Source organism: Ovis aries, chromosome 10 (assembly GCF_016772045.2).
Source record: "Ovis aries strain OAR_USU_Benz2616 breed Rambouillet chromosome 10, ARS-UI_Ramb_v3.0, whole genome shotgun sequence".
In the NCBI taxonomy this organism is placed as follows: Eukaryota; Metazoa; Chordata; class Mammalia; order Artiodactyla; family Bovidae; genus Ovis; species Ovis aries.
In genome coordinates this window covers 51469392-51497030 of record NC_056063.1, presented here as the reverse complement: position 1 = coordinate 51497030, position 27639 = coordinate 51469392, and the positions used below count along the sequence as shown (strand labels likewise).

Genomic DNA, 27639 nt, shown 5'->3' with positions numbered 1-27639 from the left:
GGCAGACAAACACAGATACACACAGAAGAAAAGGAAACACTCCTTAAATGCATCAAGCAAGTTTATTTACAAATGCAGTTGTACAGAAAGGCTCACTAGTTTCTGAAGAAAACTTCTGGCATACAAACCATGATAATTTTCATGAATGAAAAGACGCAGCTTTCTACTGAGAACTGCTTAGCAACAATTCTGGTGAAGAAAATAGAGCTCTCCTCATCAAGCAAATAAAATGTTACATAAGCTACAAAAAAAAAAATTAACCATAATATTACATAAATGAAAAGAAGGATACGCAAAGCAAATCTGGGAGTGGATTTTAGTGAAATTTTCCATATGGCTCTGCATTAATTTAGTATATTTTATAATAAACAGAGCAAATGCAATTACATATTTATATTAACTATTTCAAATAATGTTTCAAAGTTTAAAAAAAAACAAAACAATAAAATAACCCTCTTCAAAACACCGCTAGAAAGTCAATCAGATCATTATCAGTCTCAAAAAAAAATTTTTGGAAGTTCTTGTTTTTTCCTGTGCTTTTATGATGCTGAATTCAAAAAGGAAATACTGTACTTTTTGCCACACATCATTACCATCTTATAAATAAACAACAAAAATACAGGTTCTACCAAGACTATAATGCTCTGATGTAATCTAAAGAGGTCAGAAAAAGTGTTATTCTTTTTTAAAAAACAGAGTGAAAGGATGTTACAACATGTATTTATAGATCTATATCAGCGGCAACCACCTCTTCTTCTATCTGCAACAGGGCTTTCGGGTGGAGGCTGACATCACATGGCAGTTGGCCGTCCAGCTGATCAGGCAAGGAGAGAAGAAAGAAAAGCACTTAGATTCAGAAACACTCGAATATTGCCTCTGGGATTCATAGTAGGGATGGCTCAGAGAATGACCCCATGAGGTAGAAAGAATAACTCTGTTACTCACTTAGGATACAGCTAGGCAAACCCACGAAGTCTGGGTTAGCAAGTCTTTTCTTTGCAAAAATGAGAGTAAAAATTAACTGCTGATACAGAAACAAGTTACACTCAACTCTCTGTTATTTGTCCTGGAGGAGAGAAAAGGCATGGGCAGTTTTTCCATGTTGATTCCAAAAATCAATTATATTTGGCTTTGGAATTTGGACTAAAGAGAGAAAAGCTCACACACATACACACACTCCCCCCATTTCATGCCCAGCCTTGACAGTCTCCAGCCTCAGTGCTGGCATCCAGGAATGGCCTGGACCAATGGTAAAAGAAGGCTCAAAACACGCTGACAGATAAGAGAGAGTTGACTGAGCTGACGCCATTTCCAAAGCACTCTTCACAGAAAGGCCACATAAATACCTCAGAGCTCAAAAGCATATGGTTTTGCTGATACCACTTGTAACCAAGACCCTTTCACAATAAGGAAGAAACACATGTTACCAGCATCAAGGCTCAAAATATAAAAAGGAGGAATGGTTGTCTTTATGTAGCTATAAACAACAGGCGATCCAATTACATTATCCTGTATTTTATAGCACACTTACAGGCAAAAACATGCTTCGACACAAAATAGCATGTGAAGTTTTTTAAAAACCCAGTTTTTTCAAAAATGACACTGAAAGACTATGCAATCAGAATTAACGCTCTTTTTAAACTATTGTATATGTTAATAGGATATGATTATATAGTAACAAACATACACCGACTATTCTTTATTATCCTTTTAAACCACAGTCTTTAAGTTGGTCATATTCTAAATCACATAATCGGACCCACATTGGTAAATAATAGAAATCAGCTAAAACTCTGACAGGCCAAGTATCAGATGAGAGGCTGTACAGAAGACTCATTTTAACTGACCTGATGTGTATTCTTGAGTCATTAGAAGCTTCTCTAGACTCTGAGCAGACTAAACTGCACTGAACATTGTCCTGACTCCCCAGGTCACATCCGTCTCCAGGTCCTCGGCCCCACACCCAACCCTGTGGAGCTGGAACCTGAGAACTGACCCACTGACTCATTCACTGGACCCTCTTTGAGGGCGACATGGTGAGATTCCTAAAGCCTGGAGCTCTAGGGCACAGAGCTTGAAGGTGAGCTGGAAGGGGAGCAGGTCGTAGGTTCAGGGCAGTACGTGGGAACCCGTGCTCTCTGTAAAAGACAAGAAATTTTCTCCCTGATTTGCTCTCTTACATTTGAATCTGAGATAGCAGTCGTTGCAGTACAGCTGGTTGTTTCGGATTCTGACTTCAGCTCCTGAGGAAGAGCCTCCGAGGTCACGCTCGCAGGCCACACACTGAGAGACAAACAAAAACAACAGGAAACACCCACACTTATCTCAAGAACCCCTGGGACACTCCCAGGAGGAAAAAAAAATGAGCAAAATAAAATGCAGTTTCTAAGCTCTTAGAGACATTTCAGCAAAGGGGGGGAAAAAAAAAAGGCCAAAAGATAATGAGGTTAAAATGAAGCCTGCTGGATGAAACATTAAAGAATTCATAAAGCCAATTTTAAGAGCCAAGATTTCATTCTAACTATACCAAAAGAGTAGAAATGATTCATTGATTGGCTTAAAGAAGCTAACGCTTCCTTTCTCCCAGGGGATGGACAGGCTAAAGCACCATGGGAAGGAACTGGCCAAGGGCAAGAAGATGAGGTTTCTGGCTCTCTGCCCTGGAGTGGGCCATCCGGGCATCCCCAGGAGTGTTCACACATGGTGCTTTCCCAAAATACCCATGGCTGGGCATTTTGGCTCCACATGCTCAAACACTAATGATTTTGACTCATTCTGTTATGCCAGGAAACAACCCGAGCCAGAGTTAGACAAGCTTAAAACAAGTTGAGCTCTGCAGGACTCCAGGATCAACAACCAGAAGTTCTCTCTCTGGCCCAACACAAGTTCAAGAATCAAATAGCGGTGTCTCTAAAGACAGATACTGCAAAATAAGGCAGTTATATAGCCTTACTTCTTTCTTATGTGTAAGAACACCTTATCTGCAACTGTAAAAATATTTACAATGTAATTTCTTTCTCACTCTCCCTTTTCAAAGCTAAGTTTCTGGACACTTATAATTTATATCCCCATGCTGTTAATAACCATAGCAGCATGTTAGAGGAAGCATTTACGCACTGTAAACTTTATTTATAGACTCTTAGATTGGAGATAGGAAGCGCATGGTGCCTCCAGGGTCAAGGTTTGAGAAGGCAGCAGCAGGAGGAGGCCATTTGTGATGCCAAGTGCAGCGCAGACCCACGGAGGCAGCACCTAGCTTGTTAGTGGCGGGTCCACACCCAGCGCTCAAAGAAGCCATGCGCTCTCCAAGCAAAGCGTTGCAGGCCTGCAGGCTGTTTGGCTAGTCTCACCTTAAAACAATGCAAATGATAACAAAGACCCAGGGATTCGATGATCATGGCGGCTCCTTTGCCCAGAATGTTATGGCAGTAAGAGCACACACGCTTCCCACTGACCGACCTAGACGCAGGACAAGAACGGGAGGGAGGCTTTCATCCATTTCAAACCGCTCATCTGCAAATCATATCCTGGTACTAACACAAACCATCCTCTATGAAAATCTTAATATATCCATGGGAGGAAAACTTTCACCAGCCAACCAGTTATGGCTTGAGTATACTGTACCTTGAAGGATCTCCACAATGGTTCTGGTACCCCTGACACCCAGTTACAGAAATGAACAATTTCTGTGTCATCGCTCCATTCTGCTATCGCCCATAGGCCACATCTGTACTCGGCAAGGTTCTCATGCCCTTCTAATCCAGCCAACATCTTCTTGCCAGGTAAAGCCACCCAAGCACATCCCTTGTTATGTGCTTTGCCTATTGCCACTAAAAAAGCATCCCCAGCTACTTCCAAGAGGCACTGCAAGTCTATCAAACCTATCATCTCACCCTTATTTTGTCAACCTCCTTCTCATTCACCCAGTAATCTAGTTAAACAGAAGCATTTCCTTAGTGCTTTCCTTAATGCCTCTGGCTTACTGGACTGCTTCTGAGACGAACGACATGAAAACTACTACAGCTAGCATTCAGATAGGCATGGCGAGTCTCTACTTTGCTTTGTTTACATGTCTTATCTCCTCTCCCAGGTGGGAAGGTGAAGGCTACTTCTTATCTTTGCATCCCACAGGATGGGCACAGCACTTCAGTGTCACTGCAAAGGGCATTGCTGTTGAATGTCCTACGTTAGAGCACCTCGTGCTCTAGAGAGAGACATTTTCAGGGCAGAGAAGCCCATAGCCCTGTCTCCTTTCTGCTTTCCGAGGGCAGGATTCTCAGTAAGTAAACAGGTTCTCTTTCTCTCCTCTGCCTTCCCCTGATTCTATTCTTAACTCCAAATTTACCATGAATCCTCATCGCTCATTCCCTCAATTCAGACTCTGAGACACATTTTAGCTGGAATAAAAATATCTTCTCTGAACGAAATCCTTTAGTTGATAGCTTTAAAAAAATCTCAACATTAATCATTGTGTTTCTACTTTTCAGTATTTCATCAGCATTACAGGCTGGGAGAACTCCCTTCAGGTCTCAGCAGGAACACTGTTAGATGCGGTTACGTGAAGCCTACAGGAACTGTGGAGAAGCTACACAGACCTAAAACCCCAACATGTGTTCATGTCTGAGCTCTACTCCGTATCAAAAAACAAGACCCACCACTCTAACTCTCATATTTCCCACAGTATATGACCTGCAGAATTCAGTTGATGTGATCTCAGCAAAATGCTGACCAGTCAGATAAGAGACAAGCAGTGGTTTTGGAAATCAAAAGCCCCCAGTGCAATAAATAACTTGAGAATGTTTAAAGCCAGCTTGCTCAAAGTTCCACAGATGATGGGGCTGGGTTACAATGTCCTTTACACTCAGTCCCTATAAAATGAGTGTATATCACAGTCTCATTAAAATAGTCCAACATTTTACAGTACTGCTTTTACTCATCACTTTGCCATGCATTCACGAGCTACTGTACGTTTTTATGATTCCACAGCTGGGATTTAGGTCTGCCTGCATTTGAGACACTGACCACAGGCCCAAGTAAATGAGACAGTGGCAGAGTCGTAACATTTTAAAGGCCTCCATGGCTTCATACAACATCCATAAATACCCTTGGGTTGCCACGGAGAGACATTAAGGAAGCCTTCTGAATTGATCTGGGAAAGGAACACTAAATTTGACACATTCAAAAAGCCTTGTTTTTCTTTCACTGGAAAGCTTGGACAAGATCTGGGGAAATTTTTAATGAAAACTACCCCTTGAGTCTAAAGAAAGAAAAAGGAAAACCCTAAGGGCCTCACCTGTTGCGTGGCTGGGAGCCTGGCTGCGGAGCCGCAGGGGAATGGCTACGCGGTATAGGGGACGGGGTGGTGGTCTTCACAGAACCAGCTGAGGGAGGGGGGATGCTGGAGGAGGGGTTCCGCATGTAGGCACGGTTTGATGTGGACAGCAGCTGAGGTGGGGGGCGACTGAAGTCTTGGACAGAGGAAGAGGCGTAGACTCCTGACGGCTGACTGAACCACGGGGACTGTCGCCAAGAATTGGTTCTTGGGGAATCCAGGTTATCTAGAGATTCACCTCTGAAACACAGAAAGGATTCACCAGTTTATCAGCGGTGGAAATACTAAACAAAAGTAGCTTCAGTATTCATTTACCCCAGATACCTCTGCTTAGTTCATCCTCTCATCTGCAATTAGTTTCTATCTATATATTTTCCTTAAAGTTGCAAATACCAGGTTTCCACACTTTGTGAACACCATTTTCATGATTCCAATCTTATTATAAACAGAGGCTTCATTTTTAAAAAATTCATCATTCAAGGAAGCACTAAGCACATCAATTATTTAAATGCGTGAATCACACATCAGAACTCCACATCCAGCCTTGCAACCTACTAGCCACATGGTTTTGTCAGCGTGCATTCCTTACTCAAGCCACAGCTTCTTTGCGGAAAAGCAGAATTACCATTCCTGCCTCAAGACATTCTTCCCAGATGAAGTGAGATGATGTACACAAAGTGCCTGCCATGTGTCTGCCACTAATCAGTGCTCCATGACAAGTGCCCAGTCACACTGGTTCTGCTTCTCTTTCTCACAAAATCTTACGTAAGAGAAGAAGCGATGACATCTCTTTCATCCAAAGTAGCCAGCACGCCTAGAAATTAAATATCTGCACCTCAGTACAGAAAGGGAAATCATTCCAAAGACGTCTCACACCTTCTCATAATCCCAGGCAGACAAATAGGCTCTTTGTTGACACTGGAACTGCGCTGTCGGATCCAGCTGTTGTCGTCATAAAGGGAGGTTCTCTTCCTCATTTCTTGGAGGATTTGCTGTCTCTCCAACTCCGCTCCTGATGGCGCTGGTTCCTTCTTCGAGCTCTTCTGTGATGAGCTACTGCTTCCACTTCGGTCTGGGTATCTATTGCTTCCTAAATTAAAAATATCAAAAGCTGCAGGATTAGTGCATTAAAAACAGGGATAGTAATTAAATCTCCAAATACAGTGGAGCCAAAAAAAAAAAGTGACAGTGGGCACACAGGCTCACATTATCAATTCTCAATGAGACTGCTGCCTCAGAAGATAAAGCAACAGTCTGTCCTGTCCCTGGAAATTCCAATTCCAGTCCCAGAGGCATACCAGGGGGACACTCGGGAAAACTAAGAAGCTGCCTAAAAAGGAGACAACTGGTCTTGATTTCAGCAGTACTAAATGACAAACTGCTCATCCAGAAAGTTTCTCTTCCATTATTTCCTTCCTTCCTAAATTAAAATTAGTCAAGCACCTGCTCATTGAATGCTTGCTGTGATAACTCTGCAAGGGAACAGGGCTTTCTATTCTTTCAAAAAATATACACTCACCCTGGGGAGAGAGCCAGACATAAAGGCATATACCTTCAGCTGACAAGGGGCTTCCCTGGTGGCTCAGATGGTAAAGAATCCACCTGCAATGTGGGAGACCTGGGTTCGATCCCTGGGTTGAAACGATCTCCTGGAGAAGGGAACGGCTACCCACTCCATTATTATGGCCTGGAGAACTCCATGGACTATACAGTCTATGGAGTTGCAAAGAGTCGGACACGACCGAGCAACTTTCACTTTCTTTTCTTTCCAGCTGACATGGCGCACGTCTTCCTGGTGTTAAGTCACAGAATAAGTCATGACCAGACCAGAGGAATGACAGTATACTCAATCACTGAAATGGCTTTTGTAAAACTGAAAAATAGCCAAGTAATCCAAATGATGGCTGAGGAATGTTATCAGACTTTTATCTCTTTTAAGAGAACTGACTGTGGTAGTTTGGATGTTGAATTTATGAATGACAATTAAGTCAGGTTTTATCCTAAAGGTTTTGTCTCCTTAGATTTGCTGATGAATTCCTGATTTGCGTAAAACATCCATAACTTTGAGGGACTCTCCCCATTTTAACTTGGATTAGGAAATTTCACCTAAGGATTTTTCATTTACTCTCCAGATTCATGGCTATTGTCTTTCTTTCAAAATTCACTCCGCCATAGTTTATCTTCTAGGAAGCAATGAACAAGGCCACCAAAAATTTCTTATACACATCTATGTTTACATTGGTACATACACACATCTTATCAATTTGGTCAGATTTAAAATAAAATGTTTTCTATTTTAAAGATGCCTTACTGGAATAACCAAGTTTTCCAACAAAATATTTGATAACATCTACTGTGTGCTATTCAGAGGAGAAAATATATGTACAAAAATAGCCAGATCAATAACACAAGTCATAATATTAAGAAGACTATTTCTGAGAGTCACACTTGTTATTACTAACAGGTCATGTGTTTACTTTCAAATGAGAATACGATCACTGTTTCATGTTTCATGGCAGATGGAAGTACTTAAACTTTTATTTTAATGGTGACCTCGGGGCACAGTTGGGGAGAAGAAACTGGAAATCCAAACATGTAAGACCAGAGGAACCAGATCAGAAAGCATCTGATAAGTTGGAAAATGAGAGAATAGTTTGGTTATAGTTAAGGGACGCTTATGGGGAAAAAAACAAAATAGGCTGAAGAGTTAAACTAGGACCAGACAATGAAAGGTTCTCTGTGTTAAGGGAAAGGAGGTGACCGTGAAACCTACTAGAAACTATAAATTCTACAAGCTTTAACTCGAGGTTGTAAACTAGCTGCCATCAGAACACTGGTGCCTGTGGATATTGTTTGGCTCACAGAGGGTTACACAATATTTTAAATTCCTGGTCAAACTTCCTTTAAATAAAAATTCAGACTTTTTAATTTTTTTACTTCTGTGTTTCAATAGAAAGACTTGGCAATCACAAGTTTGTATCTTCCCCCATGGCAGTGACAAACTGGAACTGGGCAGTAGTCTTCCACTTAAATGGGCATGTCCACCAAGTCCACCTCAATCTTCAGCTGGATCTTCAGTTGTTTACATAACTGACCAACACCTTCCTAACTCAAAGCCTGGTATGCAAACTCAGCTTAAAATGGTATTTCTGATTAGTTTTCTTCCCTTAGTTACATAACCTCAGTTATCTACGGTCCAAAAGTTCACTTTATACTAAAAATATCAGGTTCCAAATGCTTTTGCCACGTTAGTGAAATCATCATTTTGAATTTTTTGCTATCTTGTCATTTACATGTCCAGTTTCACGTTTATATACAATTTCCCTGATCCTCTGCAGAAAACTACTGTCCCAATTCTTTGGCGGCAAAATAAAATCCACTATACCACAAGGTATTAGCATCACTTTGCAAATTTTTCACATAATTTCTAAGCTATCTATAGCTTTAATCTTGCAGTACTCCCTCCATTATAAAGTAAAGCCAAAATAAGCACAAGATAATTCTGCTCTGATATGTAAATGCTAAAAATCCGTAGTATTTCAAATATGTAATCTTAATAAACCTGAAATGTCTTGACCTTAAAAATAGTAATCATAGGGTGTGATAGCATAGCTAAGCAATCATGCTGAAGAATTTTGAAAAAAATTCACATTTACCATTTTTATTTGTGGGGGAATCATCCAATTCAGTAGTTGATCTGGATTTATTCCTAAAACATAGAACACATTACATATATCTCATGAAGAACAGTCTTTTCATATTTATGAAGTAAGAACACCAAAAAGATTATTTTTAAAGCAGTTGATTTATTTTCCATGTCTGTTGAGAGCCATATTTATTTTCATATCAAAGAATTTTTCATGTTGTACAAACTAGCAGAGAATGGTGACATCTCTAAAGAGAAAAGAGCATGATGCTAGAAACAGACAGAAGCATGTGACAATCCTCTCAATTTGATGACAGTGAAATCCTATGACTTTTTGGAATGACTTGAATACTCTGACCCTCTTCTCTACCAGATATCAATCTTACCAAGCTATATGAAGCCTCTATTATCAGACAGCCTAACATCAGACTGTTAATGCTTCCTCCATGCTCCCAAGGGTTAAGAAGTGAACTCAGGGGCCTTAGAGTCCTACTCGGACACAGTAACTCATCAAATGCCACCCTAGCATTCCAAAGAGGTGCTGGAGCACACTGGCATAGGCAGCTTCTGAAATGGCCTGATTCCGTGATGGTAAACTTGGGTCTATATACCAACACATGCTCATCTCATTCTCCCTTTCTGGGCACAATTTCAAATACTAGTAATAATAACAAATAATTATATATAATGTGCATTATCATATATATATGCACATTTATAACATTAATACAGCATATAATTACGTGCAACACAAACTGTTAGCAACATTCATGAATAGTTTCATTTGTATTAACGTAGGAGAAAATGCTTTTAATGCATGATGTCTAGCTATACTCCTTAATGCCTCTAGGGCATGCTTTATCACAACTGCCTGGAATATTTCATATTTTCTGAGATTCCTTAAGTTTCCTTTCTCAGCAACCTAATTATTTTCTCAAGATAATGAGCTATATACATGAGGCTTATTTAAATATATAAATAAATCATATCTTTAAAAAAAGAAACATACACATTTTAATGATCTAAAGTTATTCGGAAACAATGACTATAAATAAGGTCATCCATCACGAGCAATTTTTTCTAGCTTAATGTCAGCTCATTACTACCTTTATGTATATTCCGTTTCTTTTCCCTTTCTAGTCTTGAGTCCTGTTCAGTCATCCTGATATAGAGATGAGTCTTCCCCTATCTCTAAGATAAACTTGCTGAAGAAATTTTAGCTGTGAAAACACTAATTAATAGTCATATAACAGATAAATACAGACTTTTTAGAAGTCCTAAGTGATCTCAAGAGTGCAAAGCATTTTTTAAATTACTTTAAAATATCAGATTTAATGTTTTAGGAAATGTATAACTTTTCAGGTATCTGAAATCCGATCTTCATTCCCCGAAACTGACCAGTAGGTCTCATCAAACTAAGAAAAAGTCTACAAGGTTCATTTCCGATGTCTGAATGGAATGTTCAGTAAACTCACACTATTACTTATAACTCCTTTAAAACAAAGCTCCAGGTAGATTGCAAAAATGAACACACTTTTTGTGTGTCCCTTCCGCTAGCACGTGGCTCCTCCCACAAACAGGTAGGGTTCTTCTCCTCTCCGTGAACTTGGGCTGGGCTTGTGACTTTAGGTAACAAAATGGGGCAGGGCAATGGTGTGCCAGATCAGATCTTAGACTACAAACTGCCTTGCATACTTCTTCTCTTTAATTCTCTCTCTTTGCTCTGTCTAGCCACATGTGGAGGAGACTGCACTGGCTTTCTGGATGTTGAAAGACACATGGCCCAGTTGCTCTCATTGCCCCTGCTGATAGCCAGTCAACTCCCAAAGCAGAAGTGCTCAGTAAACTGATGGTAGATACACTAGGAATCCAGTCAACTAAAAGAACCAGTGACTGAGTCAAGTCCAAAATGCTGACTCACAAAATCATAATCACGTCATTAAGTTTAGGGGTAGTTGGTTACACAGCAAAAGCCAACTGATACAAAGATCAATCAGCAGGATATCTCTGTATCCCATAAAAGAGCAAGTGTTAACTTAGTCCTACAAAACTCTTACACAGGCCCTCAGATATTCATCTGAAGCCAATTACTCCCACCAAATTATAACTGAAGTTCTACACACCTGTCGCTAGGAAGCAAATCTGAAGATTCTTCTTCTCTCTTTGGTATGTCATAGGAATCAATAGGCCTAAAAGATGGAAAAGGAGTTTATGGTCAAAATGTTAGAATTTAATGCCATCTCAGAGTTTAAGAAATGAATATCAAAATAATGTTATTATAGCCTTTTTCTCAGAGAAGGCAATGGCACCCCACTCCAGTACTCTTGCCTGGAAAATCCCATGGACGGAGGAGCCTGGTGGGCTGCATGCAGTCCATGGGGTCACTAAGAGTCAGATACGACTGAGCAACTCCACTTTCACTTTTCACTTTCATGCATTGGAGAAGGAAATGGCAACCCATTCCACTATTCTTGCCTAGAGAATCCCAGAGATGGGGGAGCCTGGTGGGCTGCCATCTATGGGATCACACAGAGTTGGACACAACTGAAGCGACTTAGCAGCAGCAGCCTCTTTCTCAGAATAGACCATTCTCAGAATGGTCTCTGAGTTGAAAACTAAACAAACAGAAGTATTTTAATCCATCTCTACAAAAAAACAGAGACTCACTACCATCAATAGACATCTGCAATTCATTCATCCTGCAAACATACACTGATTGCCTGCTATGTTTCAGTACTATTCCAGGACTGGGCTGGTAAACAAAGCATACTTATTGGCCTCTTAATACACTTTAGTGGGATAGGCAGGTTAACAGATGAGTAAATAAATGCATAATGTAAAGCAGGCAAGTGCATACTGGAGAGAAGGGGTGAGGGAAGAGGCTTGTATTTCAGGTGAGGTATTCTGCAAAGTCTGACAGGGTGACATAGGAGCAGAGACTTAAAGAAAATGACTGAGCCACACAAGCATGTAAGGGAAGCCTTCTCCAGATACAGGGACTAGAAAATGTGAAAGTCTCAGGGCAGAATAAATTGGACATTTTCATGGAAGGAAAAGGAGGCCACTGTGACTGGAAGCGACCAAGTGAGGTGAAGAGTGGTAGGAAGCTGGGGAGACCAGAAAGCCAAGATGCAGCTCACCCAAGCTACCTGGGCTTTGGCAAGGACTTTGGATGATGTTGTAATATGACAGGGAGCAACAGGGGAATTCACAGCAGGAAGTCAGGTGATAAGCTCAGACTGACAATGGAAAGGGTTCACTCTGCTGGGTTCCCCTGTGTAGAGGATGGACGGTGGGGAGCAAGAGGACTGAGTAGGCGCCTCTGAAGTAGGGAATGGATATGGCTGTATCCATTCAGCTAAACCAAGACAATTGAAAAACCACACGTGCACTCTGGCCGTGAGACAGACCTTCTGTACTGGTATATTTTGATGGAAGTTTCCCTCTCTTTCTCTGCCTGGTGCTTCTGCTCCTCCGCCTCACGCCGCTTCTGTTGCTGCTCTTCCTGATATTGCTGCTCCTTCAACTTCCTCTCTCTCTCAAGAGTGAGTTGTTCCTGCAGCTTCTTCCTTTGGTCCTCATTCGCATCTTCCTCCTGCTCCTGGTGCCTCATCTGCTCCTCTGCCCGGGTTCCTTCCCTGTCAGAAGACTTGGACTCCTCACCTCTGGTGGCCAGGGCAGGCTCCCGGGCCATCAGAGAAATGCTGTTTGAGTTCAGGACCATCAGCTCCTACATGACCAGGGAGAAGAGAAACCCATCTAAATCTGTGCATTTCTATCATTCCACAAAGACATGTCTATATTCAGTTTTAAATTATACTTATTGTAGTTGGCCCAGAATTCCACTTGAAATAATATATATAGTTTTAGAGCTCATTCACATTGTTGTATGGAAGAAACCAAGACCAATAATATGCTCTAATTAAAAATGGTCTAAAAAGATTAAAAAAAAAAAGTTTTATCACAGACAAAATCACATGTGGGGAGTGGAACTGTAACACAGAAAAGGAAGACACACTTAAAGCCTTCTGATAGGATTGCTTAGTGACACAGCAGAGCAACTAGGAGAAAGGCTGAAACATCAAAGCAAAATTGTGACAAACCACAGCCTGGTACATTGAGAGAGAGACCTAAGTGAATGTGTGGCCAAAGCCATGTGAAACGGGGTAGTTCCATTTTACAGCCACTTTCAGCAACAAGGTAGGGAAGAAAGAAGATGACACGATCCAACACTACCTCATTCAAGTACTTGGAATTCTCTCTCTCAGCCTCCTGCTTAGCCCTCTGCCACTCTTCCCTCAGTTTTTCCTGTTCTCGTTGATATTTTTCCTATAAGATGAGATGGCAGATTAATTCATTAATATGCTAATGATATGAAACAATCCCTTATTAGCATTTTGGCCAGTTCTACCCTCTACCTCCATGTTTAAAGACAGAGACATTGATTTAACCAATCAGATTTGCATCACTAAAGTAGAAAATAGCTCATATTGAGCTAAAATGCAGATAGGGAAGAGTAGACATGGAGAACTGAACTCATATCCACCTTTCCCCATGGCTGTAATTCATGGAAGCCCCAGCTAACTGGAAGGGGCACTGAATTACTCTGCAATAGATCGAGCATACAGTGTATGTGGGTGCAGTTCAGATCAGTTCAGTTGCTCAGTCGTGTCTGAGTCTTTGCAACCCCATGAATCACATCACGCCAGGCCTCCCTGTCCATCATCAACTCCCGGAGTTCACTCAAACTCATGTCCACAGAGTCGGTGATGCCATCCAGCCATCTTATCCTCTGCCGTCCCCTTCTCCTCCTGCCCCCAATCCCTCCCAGCATCAGAGTTTTTCCAATGAGTCAACTCTTCGCATCAGGTGGCCAAAGGATTGGAGTTTCAGCTTCAGCATCAGTCCTTCCAATGAACACCCAGGACTGATCTCCTTTAGAATGGACTGGTTGGATCTCCTTGCAGTCCAAGGGACTCTCAAGAGTCTTCTCCAGCACCACAGTTCAAAAGCATCAATTCTTCAGTGCTCAGCTTTCTTCACAGGCCAACTCTCACATCCATACATGACCACAGGAAAAACCATAGCCTTGACTAGACAGATGGACCTTCATTGGCAAAGTAATGTCTCTGCTTTTGAATATTCTATCTAGGTTGGTCATAACTTTCCTTCCAAGGAGTAAGTGTCTTTTAATTTCATGGCTGCAATCACAATCTGCAGTGATTCTGGAGCCCAAAAAAATAGTCTGACACTTCCCACTGTTTCCCCATCTATTTCCCATGAAGTGATGGGACCGGATGCTATGATCTTCATTTTCTGAATGTTGAGCTTTAAGCCAACTTTTTCACTCTCCTCTTTCACTTTCATCAAGAGGCTTTCTGCCATAAGGGTAGTGTCATCTGCATATCTGAGATTATTGCTATTTCTCCCAGCAACCTTGATTCCAGCTTGTACTTCTTCCAGCCCAGCGTTTTGCATGATGTACTCTGCATATAAATTAAATAAGCAGGGTGACAATATGTGGGTTGGTCCTTACAAACCTACAGACCTCTCGTGAATAAGAAAAGCCATGAAATGATGATGCTACATTATCTAAAAATATTTGTTGTTGTTCAATTGCTAGTCATGTTTGACTCTTTGCAATCCCACAGACAGGGGTCTCCAGGCTCCTCTGTCCTCCACTATCTCCCAGAGTTTGCTGAAGTTCATGTTCATTGAGTTGGTAATGTTATCTAACCATCTCATCCTCTGCCACCCACTTCACTTTTTGTCTGCAGTCTTTCCCATCATCAGGGTCTTTTCCAATGAGTAAGCTCTTTGCATTAGGTGGCCAAAGTATTGAAACTTCAGCTTAAGCATTAGTCCTTCCAATGGATATTCAGGGTTGATTTCCTTTAGGATTGTCTGGTTTGATATCCTTGTAGTACAAAAGTTTCTCAAGAGTCTTCTGCAGCACCACAATTCAAAGCATCAATTCTTCGGTGCTCAGCCTTCTTTATGTTCCAACTTTCACATCCGTACATGATTACTGGAAAAACAATAGCTTTGACTATACAGACCTTTGTCAGCAAAGTGATGTCTCTGCTTTTTAATATGCTGCCTAGGTTTGTCATAGTCTTCCTTCAAAGGAGCAAGCATCTTTTAATTTCATGGCTGCAGTCACCATCCACAGTGATTTTGGAGCCCAAGAAAATAAAATCTGTCTCTTGTGGTGGTGGTGGTTTAGTCACTAACTCGTGTCCATCCGACTCTAGAGACCCTGTGGGCTGTAGCCTGCCTGCCAGGCTCTTCTGTCCATGCGAGTCTTCTGGCAAGAATACTGGAGTGGGTTGCCATTTCCTTCTCGAGGGGATCTTCCTGACCCAGAAATTGAACTTGGGCTTCCTGCATTGCAGGCAGGCAGATTCCTTACTGACTGAGCTATAAGGGAAGACCCCTGCGAGGGAAGTCACTGCTTCCACTTTTTCCCCTTCTATTTGCCATGAAGTGATGGAACTGCATGCCATGATCTTAGTTTTTTAAATGCTGAGTTTCAAGCCAGCTTTTTCACTGTCCTCTTTCACTTTCTTTTTTTTTCCTCTTTCCCTTTCATCAAGAGGCTTTTTAGCTCCTCTTCACTTTCTGCCATTACAGTAGTATCATCTGCATATCTGAGGTTATTGATATTTCTCCCAGCAATCTTGATTCCAACTTGTGATTTATCCAGCCCAGCATTTTGCATGATATACTCTACATATAAGTGAAATAAGAAGGGTGACAATATATAGCCTTTTTGCGCTCCTTTCCCAATTTTGAACCAGTCCGTTGTTCCATGTATGGTTCTAAATGTCGCTTCTTGGTCTGCACACAGGTTTCTCAGGAGACAGGTATGGTGGTTTGGTATCCCCATCTCTTTAAGAATTTTCCACAGTTTGTTGTGATCCATGTAGTCAAAGGCTTTCATGTAGTTGATGAAGCAGTAGATGTTTTTGTGGGACTCCCTTGCTTTCTCCATGATCCAATGAATGCTGGCAATTTGATCTCTGGTTCCTCTGCCTCTTTGAAACTGAGCTTGTACATTGGAAAGTTATTGGTTCACATACTGCTGAAGCCTATCTTGATGGATTTTGAGCATAACCTTGCTAGAATGTCAAATAAGCACAATTGTACAGTAGTTTGAACATTCTTTGCCATTGCCCTTATTTGAGATTGGAATGAAAACTGATCTTTTCTAGTTCTGTGGTGCTGCTGAATTTTCCAAATTTGCTGGCATACTGACTGCAGCATTTTTACAGCATCATCTTTTAGGATTTGAAAGCTCAGCTGGAATTCTGTCACCTCCACTAGCTTTGCTTGTAGTAATGTTTCCTAAGGCCCACCTAACTTCACACTCTAGAATGTCTGGCTCTAGGTGAGTAACACCATCACAGTCATCTGGTCATTAAGATCTTTTTTGCATAGTTCTGTTCTGCTTCTGTTAGGTCCATATTGTTTCTGTCCTTTAATTTGCCCATCTTTGCATGAAATGTTCCCTTGGTATCTTCAATTTTCTTGAAAAGATCTCTAGCCTTTCCCATTCCATTGTTTCCTCTATTTCTCTGCACTGTTCACTAATGAAGGCCTTCTTATCGCTCCCTGCTATTCTCTGGAACTCTGTATCCAGTTGGATGTATCTTTCTCTTTCTCCCTTGCCTTTCACTTTTCTTTTCTCAGCTATTTGTGAAGCCTCCTCAGACAACCTGTTTGCCTTCTTACATTTCTTTCTCTTTAGGATGGTTTTGGTCACTGCCTCCCTCCTCCACAATGTTATGAACCTCTGTTCACAGTTCTTCAGGCACTCTGTCTGTCAGATCTAATCCCTTGAATCTATCTGTCACCTCCACTATATCGTCTTAAGGGATTTGATTAAGGTCATACCTGAATGGCCCAGTGGTTTTCCCTACTTTCTTCAACTTAAGTCTGAATTTTGCAATAAATAGCTCATGATCTGTGAGCCACACTCAGCTCCCAGTCTTGTTTTTGCTGACTATATAGAGCTTCTCCATCTTTGGCTGCAAAGAATATAACCAATCTGATTTCAGTATTAATCAACTAGTGATGTCCATGTGTAGAGTCACCTCTTGGTTTATTGGAAGAGGATGTTTGCTATGACCAGTGTGTTCTCTTGACAAAACTCTGTAATCCTTTGCCTTGCTTCATTTTGTATTCCAAACTTGCCTGTTACTCCAGGTATCTCTTGACTTCCTACTTTTGCATTATAATCCTCTATGATGAAAAGGACATCTGTTTTTTTGTGTTAGTTGTAAAAGGTCTTGTAGGTCTTCATACAAATGGTCAACTTCAGCTTCTTTGGCCTCAATGGTTGGGGCACAGACTTGAAATACTATAATGTTGAATGGTGTGCCTTAGAGACGAATCAAGATCATTCTGTCATTCTGTCATTGCCTCCAAGCACTGCATTTTAGACTCTCTTGTTGACTATGAGAGCTACTCCATTTCTTCTAAGGGATTCTTGCCCACAGTAGTAGATATAATGCTCATCTGAATTAAATTCACCCATTCCCATCCATTTCAGTTCGCTGATTCTTAAGATGTCAAAGTTCACTCTTACCGTCTCTTACTTGACCACATCCAACTTAATTTGATTCATGAATCTAACATTCCAGGTTCCTATGCAATATTGTTCTTTACAGCATTGGACTTTACTTTCACCACCAAACATATCCACAACTGAGCGCTGGTTCCACTTTGGCCCAGCCGCGTCATTCTTTCCTGTTCAGTTCAGTTCAGTCGCTCAGTCGTGTCTGACTCTTTGCGACCCCATGAATCGCAGCACGCCAGGCCTCCCTGTCCATCACTAACTCCCAGAGTTCACTCAGACTCACGTCCATCGAGTCAGTGATGCCATCCAGCCATCTCATCCTCTGTCGTCCCCTTCTCCTCCCGCCCCCAATCCCTCCCAGCATCAGAGTCCTTTCCAATGAGTCAACTCTTCACATCAGGTCGCCAAAATACTAGAGTTTCAGCTTTAGCATCATTCCTTCCAAAGAAATCCCAGGGCTGATCTCCTTCAGGACTGGTTGGATCTCCTTGCAGTCCAAGGGACTCTCAAGAGTCTTCTCCAACACCACACTTCAAAAGCATCAACTCTTCGGCACTCAGCCTTCTTCACAGTCCAACCCTCACATCCATATGTGACTACTGGAAAAACCATAGCCTTGACTAGACAGACCTTTGTTGGCAAAGTAATATCTCTGCTTTTGAATATGCTATCTAGGTTGGTCATAACTTTCCTTCCAAGGAGTAAGCGTCTTTTAATTTCATGGCTGCAATCACAATCTGCAGTGATTTTGGAGCCCCAAAAATATAAAGTCTGACACTGTTTTCACTGTTTCCCCATCTATTTCCCATGAAGTGATGGGACCAGATGCTATGATCTTCGTTTTCTGAATGTTGAGCTTTAGACCAACTTTGTCACTCTCCTCTTTCATTTTCATCAAGAGGCTTTTTAGTTCCTCTTCACTTTCTGCCATAAGGGTGGTGTCATCTGCATATCTGAGGTGATTGATATTTCTCCCGGCAATCTTGATTCCAGCTTGTATTTCTTCCAGTCCAGCGTTTCTCATGATGTACTCTGCATATAAGTTAAATAAGCAGGGTAACAATATACAGCCTAGTAATTGTCCTCAGCTCTTCCCCAGTAGCATATTGAACACCTTCCAACCTGGGGAGCTCATCTTCTGCCATCATATCTTTTTGCCTTTTCATACTGTCCATGGGATTCTCCAGGCAAGAACAGTGGAGTGGGTTGCCATTTTCTTCCCCAGTGGATCAGATTTTGTCAGAACTCTTCATTGTGACCCATCCGCCTTGGGTGGCCCTACGCAGCATGGCTCATAGCTTCATTGAGTTATGCAAGCCTCTTCAGGCACGGTGATCCATGAAGGTGGCTAAAAATATACCCAGGGACTAATAAATAATTTAAAAAGGATGACTCTAGAAATTTTCAAAAACAGAAAAGTATTTCATACAAAACATGCTACATATCAAAACATTTGTTAATTATGTGGTTACTGGCTTTTCGTTTTTCAAGCTGCTTCTTAATACCAGTTGCCACTGAGCAGGAGACGCTCTTGGGGCAAATGTAGTTCCTGCTGATCCACCCTACTTTGCTCTACCTGCAGCAGTCGGTCTTGCTCCTTCTGCCATCTCTCCTGCCGCCTCCGTTCCTCCTCTGGATCCCAGGCCCAGCGACTTGGGGCACTAATGGTTGGGACTGGAAGCTGCCAGGTTATAAGAGAAGAGGTGCAAACCAAGAAGAATATGTTATTTCATGAAGTCATCTACTGAAGTACTTTTGCATACATGAATTATTCAGATAACCCTTGGCCTATGCTGTACCAAAGGAGAATGGGCTTTATATTTCAAAGTATGTCTCTTAACACAAATGGAACTCACCTAAGAAACAGAAAGAGATTCACCAACATAGACAACAGACTCCTGGCTGCCAACGGGGAGGGGGATGGGGGAATGGGTGAGTACTGGATTGGGAGTTTGGGATTAGAAGATGCAAAGTGTTTTATATAGAATGGATAAATGACAAGGTCTCACTGTATAGCACAGAGAACTATATTCAATATCCTGTAATAAATCATAATGGAAAAAATATAAAAAAGAACATATATACATATAACTGAATCACTTTGCTGTACACTGGAAAGGAACACAATATTATAAGTCAACTATACTTCAATTACAGAGAAAGCAATGGCACCCCACCCATGGTGGGCTGCAGTCGTGTCCGACTCTAAGCGACTTCACTTTCACTTTTCACTTTCATGTACTGGAAAGGAAGGAAATGGCAACCCACTCCAGTGTTCTTGCCTGGAGAATCCCAGGGACTGGGGAGCGTGATGGGCTGCCATCTATAGGGTCACACAGAGTCAGACATGACTGAAAATGACTTAGCAGCAGCAGCAGCATACTTCAATTTAAAAAAAGGTCTTTTCATGTTGGAAAAGTCATTCCTGGATAAACTCTCACGCAGCTTAAAGTAAAAATAAGTGATGCTACTGTGCACTAGTTCAGTCCCACCCAAGCCTCCTAGTTTATTCCAAAACCAAACAAAGACTACTTACATCAGGAACCACAGAATCGGAGCTTCCTGTGTTACAGCATGTGGGCAAGGAAAGAATAAAAAAACAATGTAAGTCTTCATTTCTATGAAATAATTCCCTTCAGAAAATCGTATCACTAAGCTGGTTCTATGCCAGTATACTAAGTGACATCAGTTGTTTTCAAACAACAGTAAGCTTCTCTCTTTAGTTCCATCTGCTTGTCACTTATCTTCAGAATTCAAAGCCAGTGAAAAAGATCAACAGTGAATGCCCAAGTTACAGCCCAGCTTGAGGTGCTAGGGCAGAGATACAGGTATATTTCTAAGGGGTTTCAGGGTTCTTTTATTAATAGGGTGAATAATATTCTCATAGCCTAATAGAAAACATTGAATTTCAAATATTACAACATCTATAGAACCCAACTTTTTACTTGTTGCTATTAATTACTCTGTGACAGGTGTAAGTCACATTTTTCAGGGCTTATTGACAATGAGCTACTTTTCTGAAATCAGTCACCAACAAACATGTTCATGAAATATTTCCCTTTCCTTGCCTATTATTTGAAACACAAAGATTCAGACTTCACATGTAAACTTATGAGCAGAAGGTCGTTCTTTTTATTCTTAGGGAACCTACATAACTGTGTTTGCCTGAATATAGTACAATGATTATAAACATGTAAGCAAATTTCATAAAATACATTCTCGTATTATAATTTTTCATTTTTCCTGAAACCTCAGCTGTCAGATTATTCACTTACACAACAAAATTTTACAGAAAACTGCTTTGAGATTTAGGAAAATACTCTTCCCTAAAATAGTCTGTTGAAGAAAAGGGAGTGAAAATTACCATGGAGAAAGAAAAGGAATTGCTTTATTTTAGCCAATCTGAACTAGGAGCATCATATGGTTTCAATTAAATTACCACAGAAAAATCAGAGTTGAACAAAAAATGTCAAACCCACTAAGGATACTGACACAAATAGACCCTTGCACGTGCATAGCTGGTAAGCTAGTTCTATTTATGATTGAAAAGAGATCTTAATTCATCAAAAGTGCCTACGAGGAGATTAACACAAAATACACAGATCCAGTAAGTATCATGTTATAAGGCATGTTTGTAAATATTATGGATAATCTTAAAAGTAAGAAACAATGACATTTTAGATACCAACAGCACACTCCCTATTGACTGTGCCATTGCATCTCAAATGTTGGATATTACTTTTAAGTTCTCGATTGCAAAACGCAGAGTTCAAACTGCATCCATGAGACAGAGCAGGAGAGAAACGTGAACGGGGAGGAAAAGCCACATGCAAAGCACCCTGTGAAGCAGCACTGCCCGACTACACCAACACCGGGAATGTCAAAGCACACTCGCTGACAGGCGTGTCCAAAATTTACTTTTAATTTACTTCAACGTCAACATAGCAGTCCTAGTAACACTCCAAAGTCATCATCCTAATAGCACTCAACGATTCTGCTCTTTATTCAGAGCATTCTCCATAACCCCAAATTTGATGTTTTAGGAGTTGGCCAATTGCATGTTGGTGTAATCCAATAGTACGCAATTTGTAGGAAGCAGTAAAGCATACATGAAATTTCTCATTTTTCACTGTCACCCAGTGGCAAGAAGTGTGTGTTTAAACAGCATCTCAATTTTTTTAATTAAAAAAAAAACAAAAACCAAACTTCAGAGGTATACAAAGGACACGCAAAGACCCATTACCACAGAGGTAGACCCATGAACTGTAAGAAAAGCCTGATGACCCTAGGGAAAGAATGGAAATGGGTTATGTTGCTTGGTCATAATGATGGCCGAATTGAAGAGGCTCAGTGCCGAGCACCACAGACTATCAGGAGAGAGTGGAGAGTGGGAACAATTCCATGAAAGTACATGAATTGTTAGCGTGGCAGTTTACCTTGTTCAAAAAACTGTGATCGCCTTTTTAAGTTTTTCAAAGAAATAGGTTCAGAGGCTAGTTGAAAAATACAAAAAACAAAAAAATACATCAATATCATGTCATTCATTTTAATCTCTCACCACTGGAAAACTAAATGATACTTGATACATTTTTCCAATCTGTAGCAATATTATTTTTCAAGTGACAAAACTGATAGCCATAGAAGATAGGGGTTATTTCAATGCACAAAGACACACATAGTTTTAGTAGTCTATAACTATGTTCAAATTAGTAACAGGAACTAATATTTTGATTAATAAATTTTAGCAGCTAGCATAGTTTCATAGAAGCCGAAGTACTATCTTCCACGCCAGATCACACAGCTTTAGAGAAATGGAAATTAAAATTTTTTGCTTAAGCTTATCAATTAAATTCTCAAGTACAAGAAGAATTGCTTGTAACTAAGAGTTGCATAATACGTAGAAGTTTTTAAAAAGGAACTAAAAAAATGGATAGAACAAGAAAATAAATATCCAGAGAACAGTTTTTTTTTTTTAAGCTATAATTAAAACATTCTTCTTAACTAGGCTTCTCTGGTAGCTCAGACAGTAAAGAATCTGCCTGCAGAGCGGGAGACCTGAGTTCAATCCCTGGGTCAAGATCTCCTGGAGAAGGGAATGGAAACCCACTCCAGTATTCTTGCCAGGAGAATTCTATGGACAGAAAAGCCTGGTGGGCTAAGTCCACTGGGTGGCAAAGAGTCGGATACAACTGAGCAACAGACTAACTATTTTGCTCTAGTTTCCAAGATCTTATAGCCATAACTTTAAAAAGGAAAAAAGCAAATGGAGTCACTTCCAGATATCATAAATTAAATACAAAGATAAATAATCAATAAAGGAAGGGAAATTCATAAACTTGGTTTGACTTTGACATCAGATATTATGAATTGACAAATGCAGACTCAAAATCACCAAACCACTGAGAAAACCCAGCCCTGTGCCTGGCAGCCTAATTTCATGCTAAGAGAAGCTTCAACTTCTTTGGGTTTCTCCCTGCCTATATGGACTAGATCTTTCTTATTTCCTTTGTCTGCCTAAGGCACAGCACACAGAATGTGGTGGCTCAGCTATTTGCAGATAACTGAACAGGAGAGGAGAAGGAAAACAGTGGTAACTCCATACTACAAAGTTTCCCTAGATGCTGTATGGCTGCTTTTTCATTACAAATGGGTATTTTTTTTTCCTAACAATCGTTATTTCCACTGGCATTTCCCTATTTCTAGGAGCTTCCAAGCTTAACCCCTTGACAACAATTAAGGGGGAAAGGAAACCTCATGCATTATTTCATATTTAACTAAGACTCCTCTTGCCAGCACACCGTAGCAAGAAGGTTGACGGCCTCCAGAAAACCAGTCTTTCTTATTTGGATTAGACACATAGGTGCTCAGAGCTCCTGCAGAGGCTGCCAAAGCTTTGTTTGCAGTTCCTGGACTATTCAACATTGGAACTCAACGCCCTTCCACCTGGCTGCAATTGGATCTGTATGCTACCCTTTGAGTTTCAACTTGCACTGGATCAGTTTTGCTTTCACTCACAGATATTAATTTTTATAATAGCAGGACTTGAGTGTAGTGACTTTTCCTATATTTTAAATGTAAGTTATAACGGTAATGTTTACCTTTTGATTCAAAAGTACTGCTTTCATCACGAATTCCATTGATTTCTTTTGATTCAGTATTCTAGAAAGGATAAAAATGGCAGTTAACATTCTCTCCAGTTGGACACTGGGCTTAAATAATCCATTTCTCATCAGTAGACATATCTGTTAACAAGATGAACTGTTAAGGATATTAATATATTTCTTATAGCCTTTTACATATAATAGAAATGTAATTTTTTCATTGTTTTTTAGGAGCTGTGGAAAATTAATGACTAACTGCAAGCATGAATAGCTTCAAATTCGACCAGTCATTAATTTTCCAAGAAATATGATGGGCTAAATAACCATTTGTCCATTTGCTTTATGTTTGTAAATAAGCAACACAGTCATATAGAACCCTCTAACATTTAAACCTTTCTTATACAGGTTGCAGAATCTCCTTATTAGACAAAAGGAAGCATCTTGGGATGACAACAATTATATCTAGGGAGTCAATGTACACACATTTATTTGAAAATTTAAATTTAATTATTACTTTGATACTTAGAAAAATGCTTACATTCTAATTAATCAATTTTAATCAATTAATGTAACTATGCATCTCTTAACTACATATGTAATTCTACCCATCAAATTCACCCATACAACAACTAAAACTGCTTCATGAGGTTTTTAAATTGCACACAATTACTATACTTATTTTACCAATAAAGACTAAGGAAAGCATAGAAAAGTTATAGCATATAATTCTACATAATTAACTTCTTCACATTCACAATGATCTAAGAGATGGGTATAATGATGAACGGTTGGTAAGAAACACCTACAAAAGATCACTGTGGGATCTTTAGATTATTTTCATTATATAACTCACTATTACTCATAATTATTCATGAGTAATGCCTTATGATTTTCAAAGATATATTTTACTCTCATTACTATAAATTACCTTATTAATTATCTATGTTTTTAAAATAGCATCAAAATTGTTCAAAGAAAGTAAACTCCTCCCCCACCTCCAACACACTTCCTATAGTTGCTTTGGTCTACCCAATACTAACACTTCTCAAAATACTTACAGAACTCTGAAGGCTTTCTGAGAAATCGGTTGTTATTGACAGATTTGAAGCTTTGTCTGAGCTGTAAATTCCGGAAGTGGCATCAATCCACTTTGTTTCAGGTGAACCTATAATTTTGGTAGCCATACTGGTGAGATTGAGGGTTTTATGCCGTGTAAATGGCAGGGAAGTCTGGTCTTTGCCCCAATCTGATTGTCACATGAAGATCAAGAAATGAGTACACATAAATGTAGAAGTGGAGAGAACAAAGTTACTGAAATGTACACACAAAACATACACACACACAAGACAAATAAATCAGACAGTATGTGAAAGAAATGAAGAGTTTAAGGCCTTTTACCACCAGATAGCCTTCCAAAACCAGAGGGTTAGAGCATGTTAATAATGAAAAGACTGGCAAATTTGCTGAATCTTTCTGTAAAGCAGGACTGGATATTATATTTTGATAACCTAAGTTGGTAGGTCTGGGAAAGCTTAATGCCCTTCCCCATCTAACCTCAACAATTAAGAAACACAGTGATGAAATGTACATGGAAACTTCCTTGAGAGTCAACAACTGGGATACTGACCTACTGTGTTCTTTCTTACACCAGTTACAGTCAGGATGCTGTAGAGGAAGTGAAACCATGGTGTAATTCTTAATATTCAACATCAAAATATAACTCCCAAATGCAGACACAATTACAAGAGCCTTCAGTTGCTTTCTGCATTCAAAGCCAGTTCAGCACATCGATCAGTCAATAAATCATGTAGAATTCAGTAAATTTGCTAGTGAAGTTTTCAGACAGAACATCCAAAGAAATATCATTCAAGACATTTCAACATAACCACAAATATCTTTCAGCCAAAAAACAAAAAAGTGAAATGGAGAGAGAAAAAAATGTTATTGAAGCAAGCTGTTATAACCACTTGCCAAAGACCAGCTCCCAGTTTAGAAAGCCAAACACAGTGGGATAACCAACTCACCAGACTTTCCATAGCGCCTGATATCCATAACTAGGCTCCCAGTTTCCTGGGCCTTAGCCATGGTTTCCTCCCACTCTTTTGTGTCCTTATATGAAAACCTGGTGTTGTTGATAGCAATAATTTCATCATCTACCTGTAGCTGAGAAAATTCTGCTGGGCTACCTAAATAAAGTAAAATAAATGAAACCACCAATGAAAAATAAAAACATGTTTTACTAGTCACTGCTCATTTAAATTAAGGAAAACAATGACTTCTTAACCTCATCTAAGCATTTCTCATATCTTTCAGTTGCAGAAGAGTCACAGAATTTCTTAAAGTTATCAAATATTTGAGTAGCTACAAAATTACAAGGCAACCAAAGGCATTTTTTTTATTCTATGGTATGTATCTTTCTAAGCATTTAAAGGAGAAATGATAAAGTCATCTGTTCAATAAAATTGCTTTATTAACCTAAGAAGAAAAAATTTAATTATGTTTAAATTAAAAACATAAAGTATATATTGTACTTTAGCTGAGCTTCCAAAGCCAGATGCGCTCTGGAATGGGGATGGAAAAAAAAAGGTCACTTAAAATGGCTTAAAATTACTACCTATCAGTATCTAATTAAATCAGCCTTGGAATCTCAAAGAAATAACCAGAGTGAGTATGCATTTTTATATAGCTAAAACATTCAAATGAGGAACTTTTGTATTGAGGAACATATTGTATATACAATAGCTTTCATTTTAATTTCAGGTCTTGTAATATTTTGCCAAGAGTTCCTGGGCCTAATTTGGAATAATCCTGGGTGGAGGAGGGGCAATCCTTTTTGTAAAAGTCCTGAAACATCCTCCGGGGTCCATGGGCAACAGATCCATTAGATGCTCAGAAAATACTGATGATATATAGCACCTATGTACCCACCACAAACACAAGGACAGTTCTTTCTGGATCTTCAATGTAGTAGTTTGCTAGTATTTCCAAATATTAAGTCTAAAATTTTGATACATGAATTCTGTAACACTCACAAAATTACGACTCAACACTAAAATCAACTAGGCAAGATCAACCAATATGTAATTCATAACTCCTTCAGTCTCCAGGAAGAAGACATATCTCTTCACTTTACTGCTGCATTTTGCATGCGTGTTTTCTCCTCCCCTTTCAAATAAGCACATTTCTGGGCAGGGGGAGGAGGTGGGAGGGGGACACTGAACAGCAAAAGACAACAAACAAGAAAACACCACAGTAGAGCAAAATCTATGATTTACCTGCTTCAATTGATGCTACGAAGATCCTGGAAAAAGCCCATTTTACTGTAAACCCAAAGTCAAGACTGCTCCCAGGCGTCTGGTTTATGCTGATTCTCATATCACTGAACTGATCCTGAAACAAACATGAAACGGTGGGATCAAGTGTCCCTGGCACCCACATGGAGGAAAGTCTATCTGCCAAAGAAGGGAGGCTGTGTGCAGGGCACGCTGGAGTTATTTCATGATAAACCAGAAACACCATTCTTCTCCCCCTTGGGTTTGGTAAAACTTTCATTTATATAAATATTTCTCAGTTTATTATTTTCTGCTAAAATAAGGGAAAGCTTCATATCTATGGCTATTGTTCTTTGCATGAATACTATAAGTCAGTTGATTTATATGATAAAGCTTAGGCTTTTGCTCATCATACACTTAAGCCTCAGTTATAGACCATTTGTTGTTACCCAGGAATGGAGTTGACTGAGAAGATATGGCATATATATACATACACACATATATACACTACACACACACACACACACATATATACACACACACATATATACACACACACACAATGGAATATTATTCAGCCATGAGGAAAAGGATATCCTGCCATCTGGAACAATATGGAAGAAACTTGAGGACATTATGCTAAAGTGAAGTAAGTCAGACAAAGGAAGACAAGTACATGTGATATCACTTATATGTTGAATCTCAAA

General features: G+C 39.9%; 1 protein-coding gene across 50 annotated transcripts in view; it reads right to left on the bottom strand.

Annotated features, from left to right (window-relative positions):
- Positions 1 to 43: 43 nt before the first annotated feature.
- Positions 44 to 27639, bottom strand: part of LMO7 (LIM domain 7) — a 219317-nt gene continuing 191721 nt past the window's right edge. For 13 of the 50 annotated variants that reach the window (XM_060394589.1, XM_060394590.1, XM_060394560.1 and 10 more), the window contains 16 exons: positions 26936 to 27050; positions 25685 to 25846; positions 24719 to 24906; positions 23658 to 23718; positions 21996 to 22052; positions 20096 to 20121; positions 19136 to 19240; positions 13215 to 13307; positions 12389 to 12708; positions 11102 to 11167; positions 8989 to 9041; positions 6209 to 6422; positions 5294 to 5572; positions 3351 to 3459; positions 2181 to 2283; positions 44 to 814 (listed from right to left, as the gene is read on the bottom strand). In XM_060394589.1, the coding sequence (XP_060250572.1) occupies positions 792 to 814; positions 2181 to 2283; positions 3351 to 3459; positions 5294 to 5572; positions 6209 to 6422; positions 8989 to 9041; positions 11102 to 11167; positions 12389 to 12708; positions 13215 to 13307; positions 19136 to 19240; positions 20096 to 20121; positions 21996 to 22052; positions 23658 to 23718; positions 24719 to 24906; positions 25685 to 25846; positions 26936 to 27050 (1974 nt within the window). In that variant the 3' untranslated portion in view covers positions 44 to 791. Of the gene's footprint in view, positions 2284 to 3350; positions 3460 to 5293; positions 5573 to 6208; positions 6423 to 8988; positions 9042 to 11101; positions 11168 to 12388; positions 12709 to 13214; positions 13308 to 19135; positions 19241 to 20095; positions 20122 to 21802; positions 21845 to 21995; positions 22053 to 23657; positions 23719 to 24718; positions 24907 to 25684; positions 25847 to 26935; positions 27051 to 27639 lie in introns of all 50 variants that reach the window. The other 37 variants (XM_060394572.1, XM_060394573.1, XM_060394578.1 and 34 more) reach the window with 13 other exon arrangements.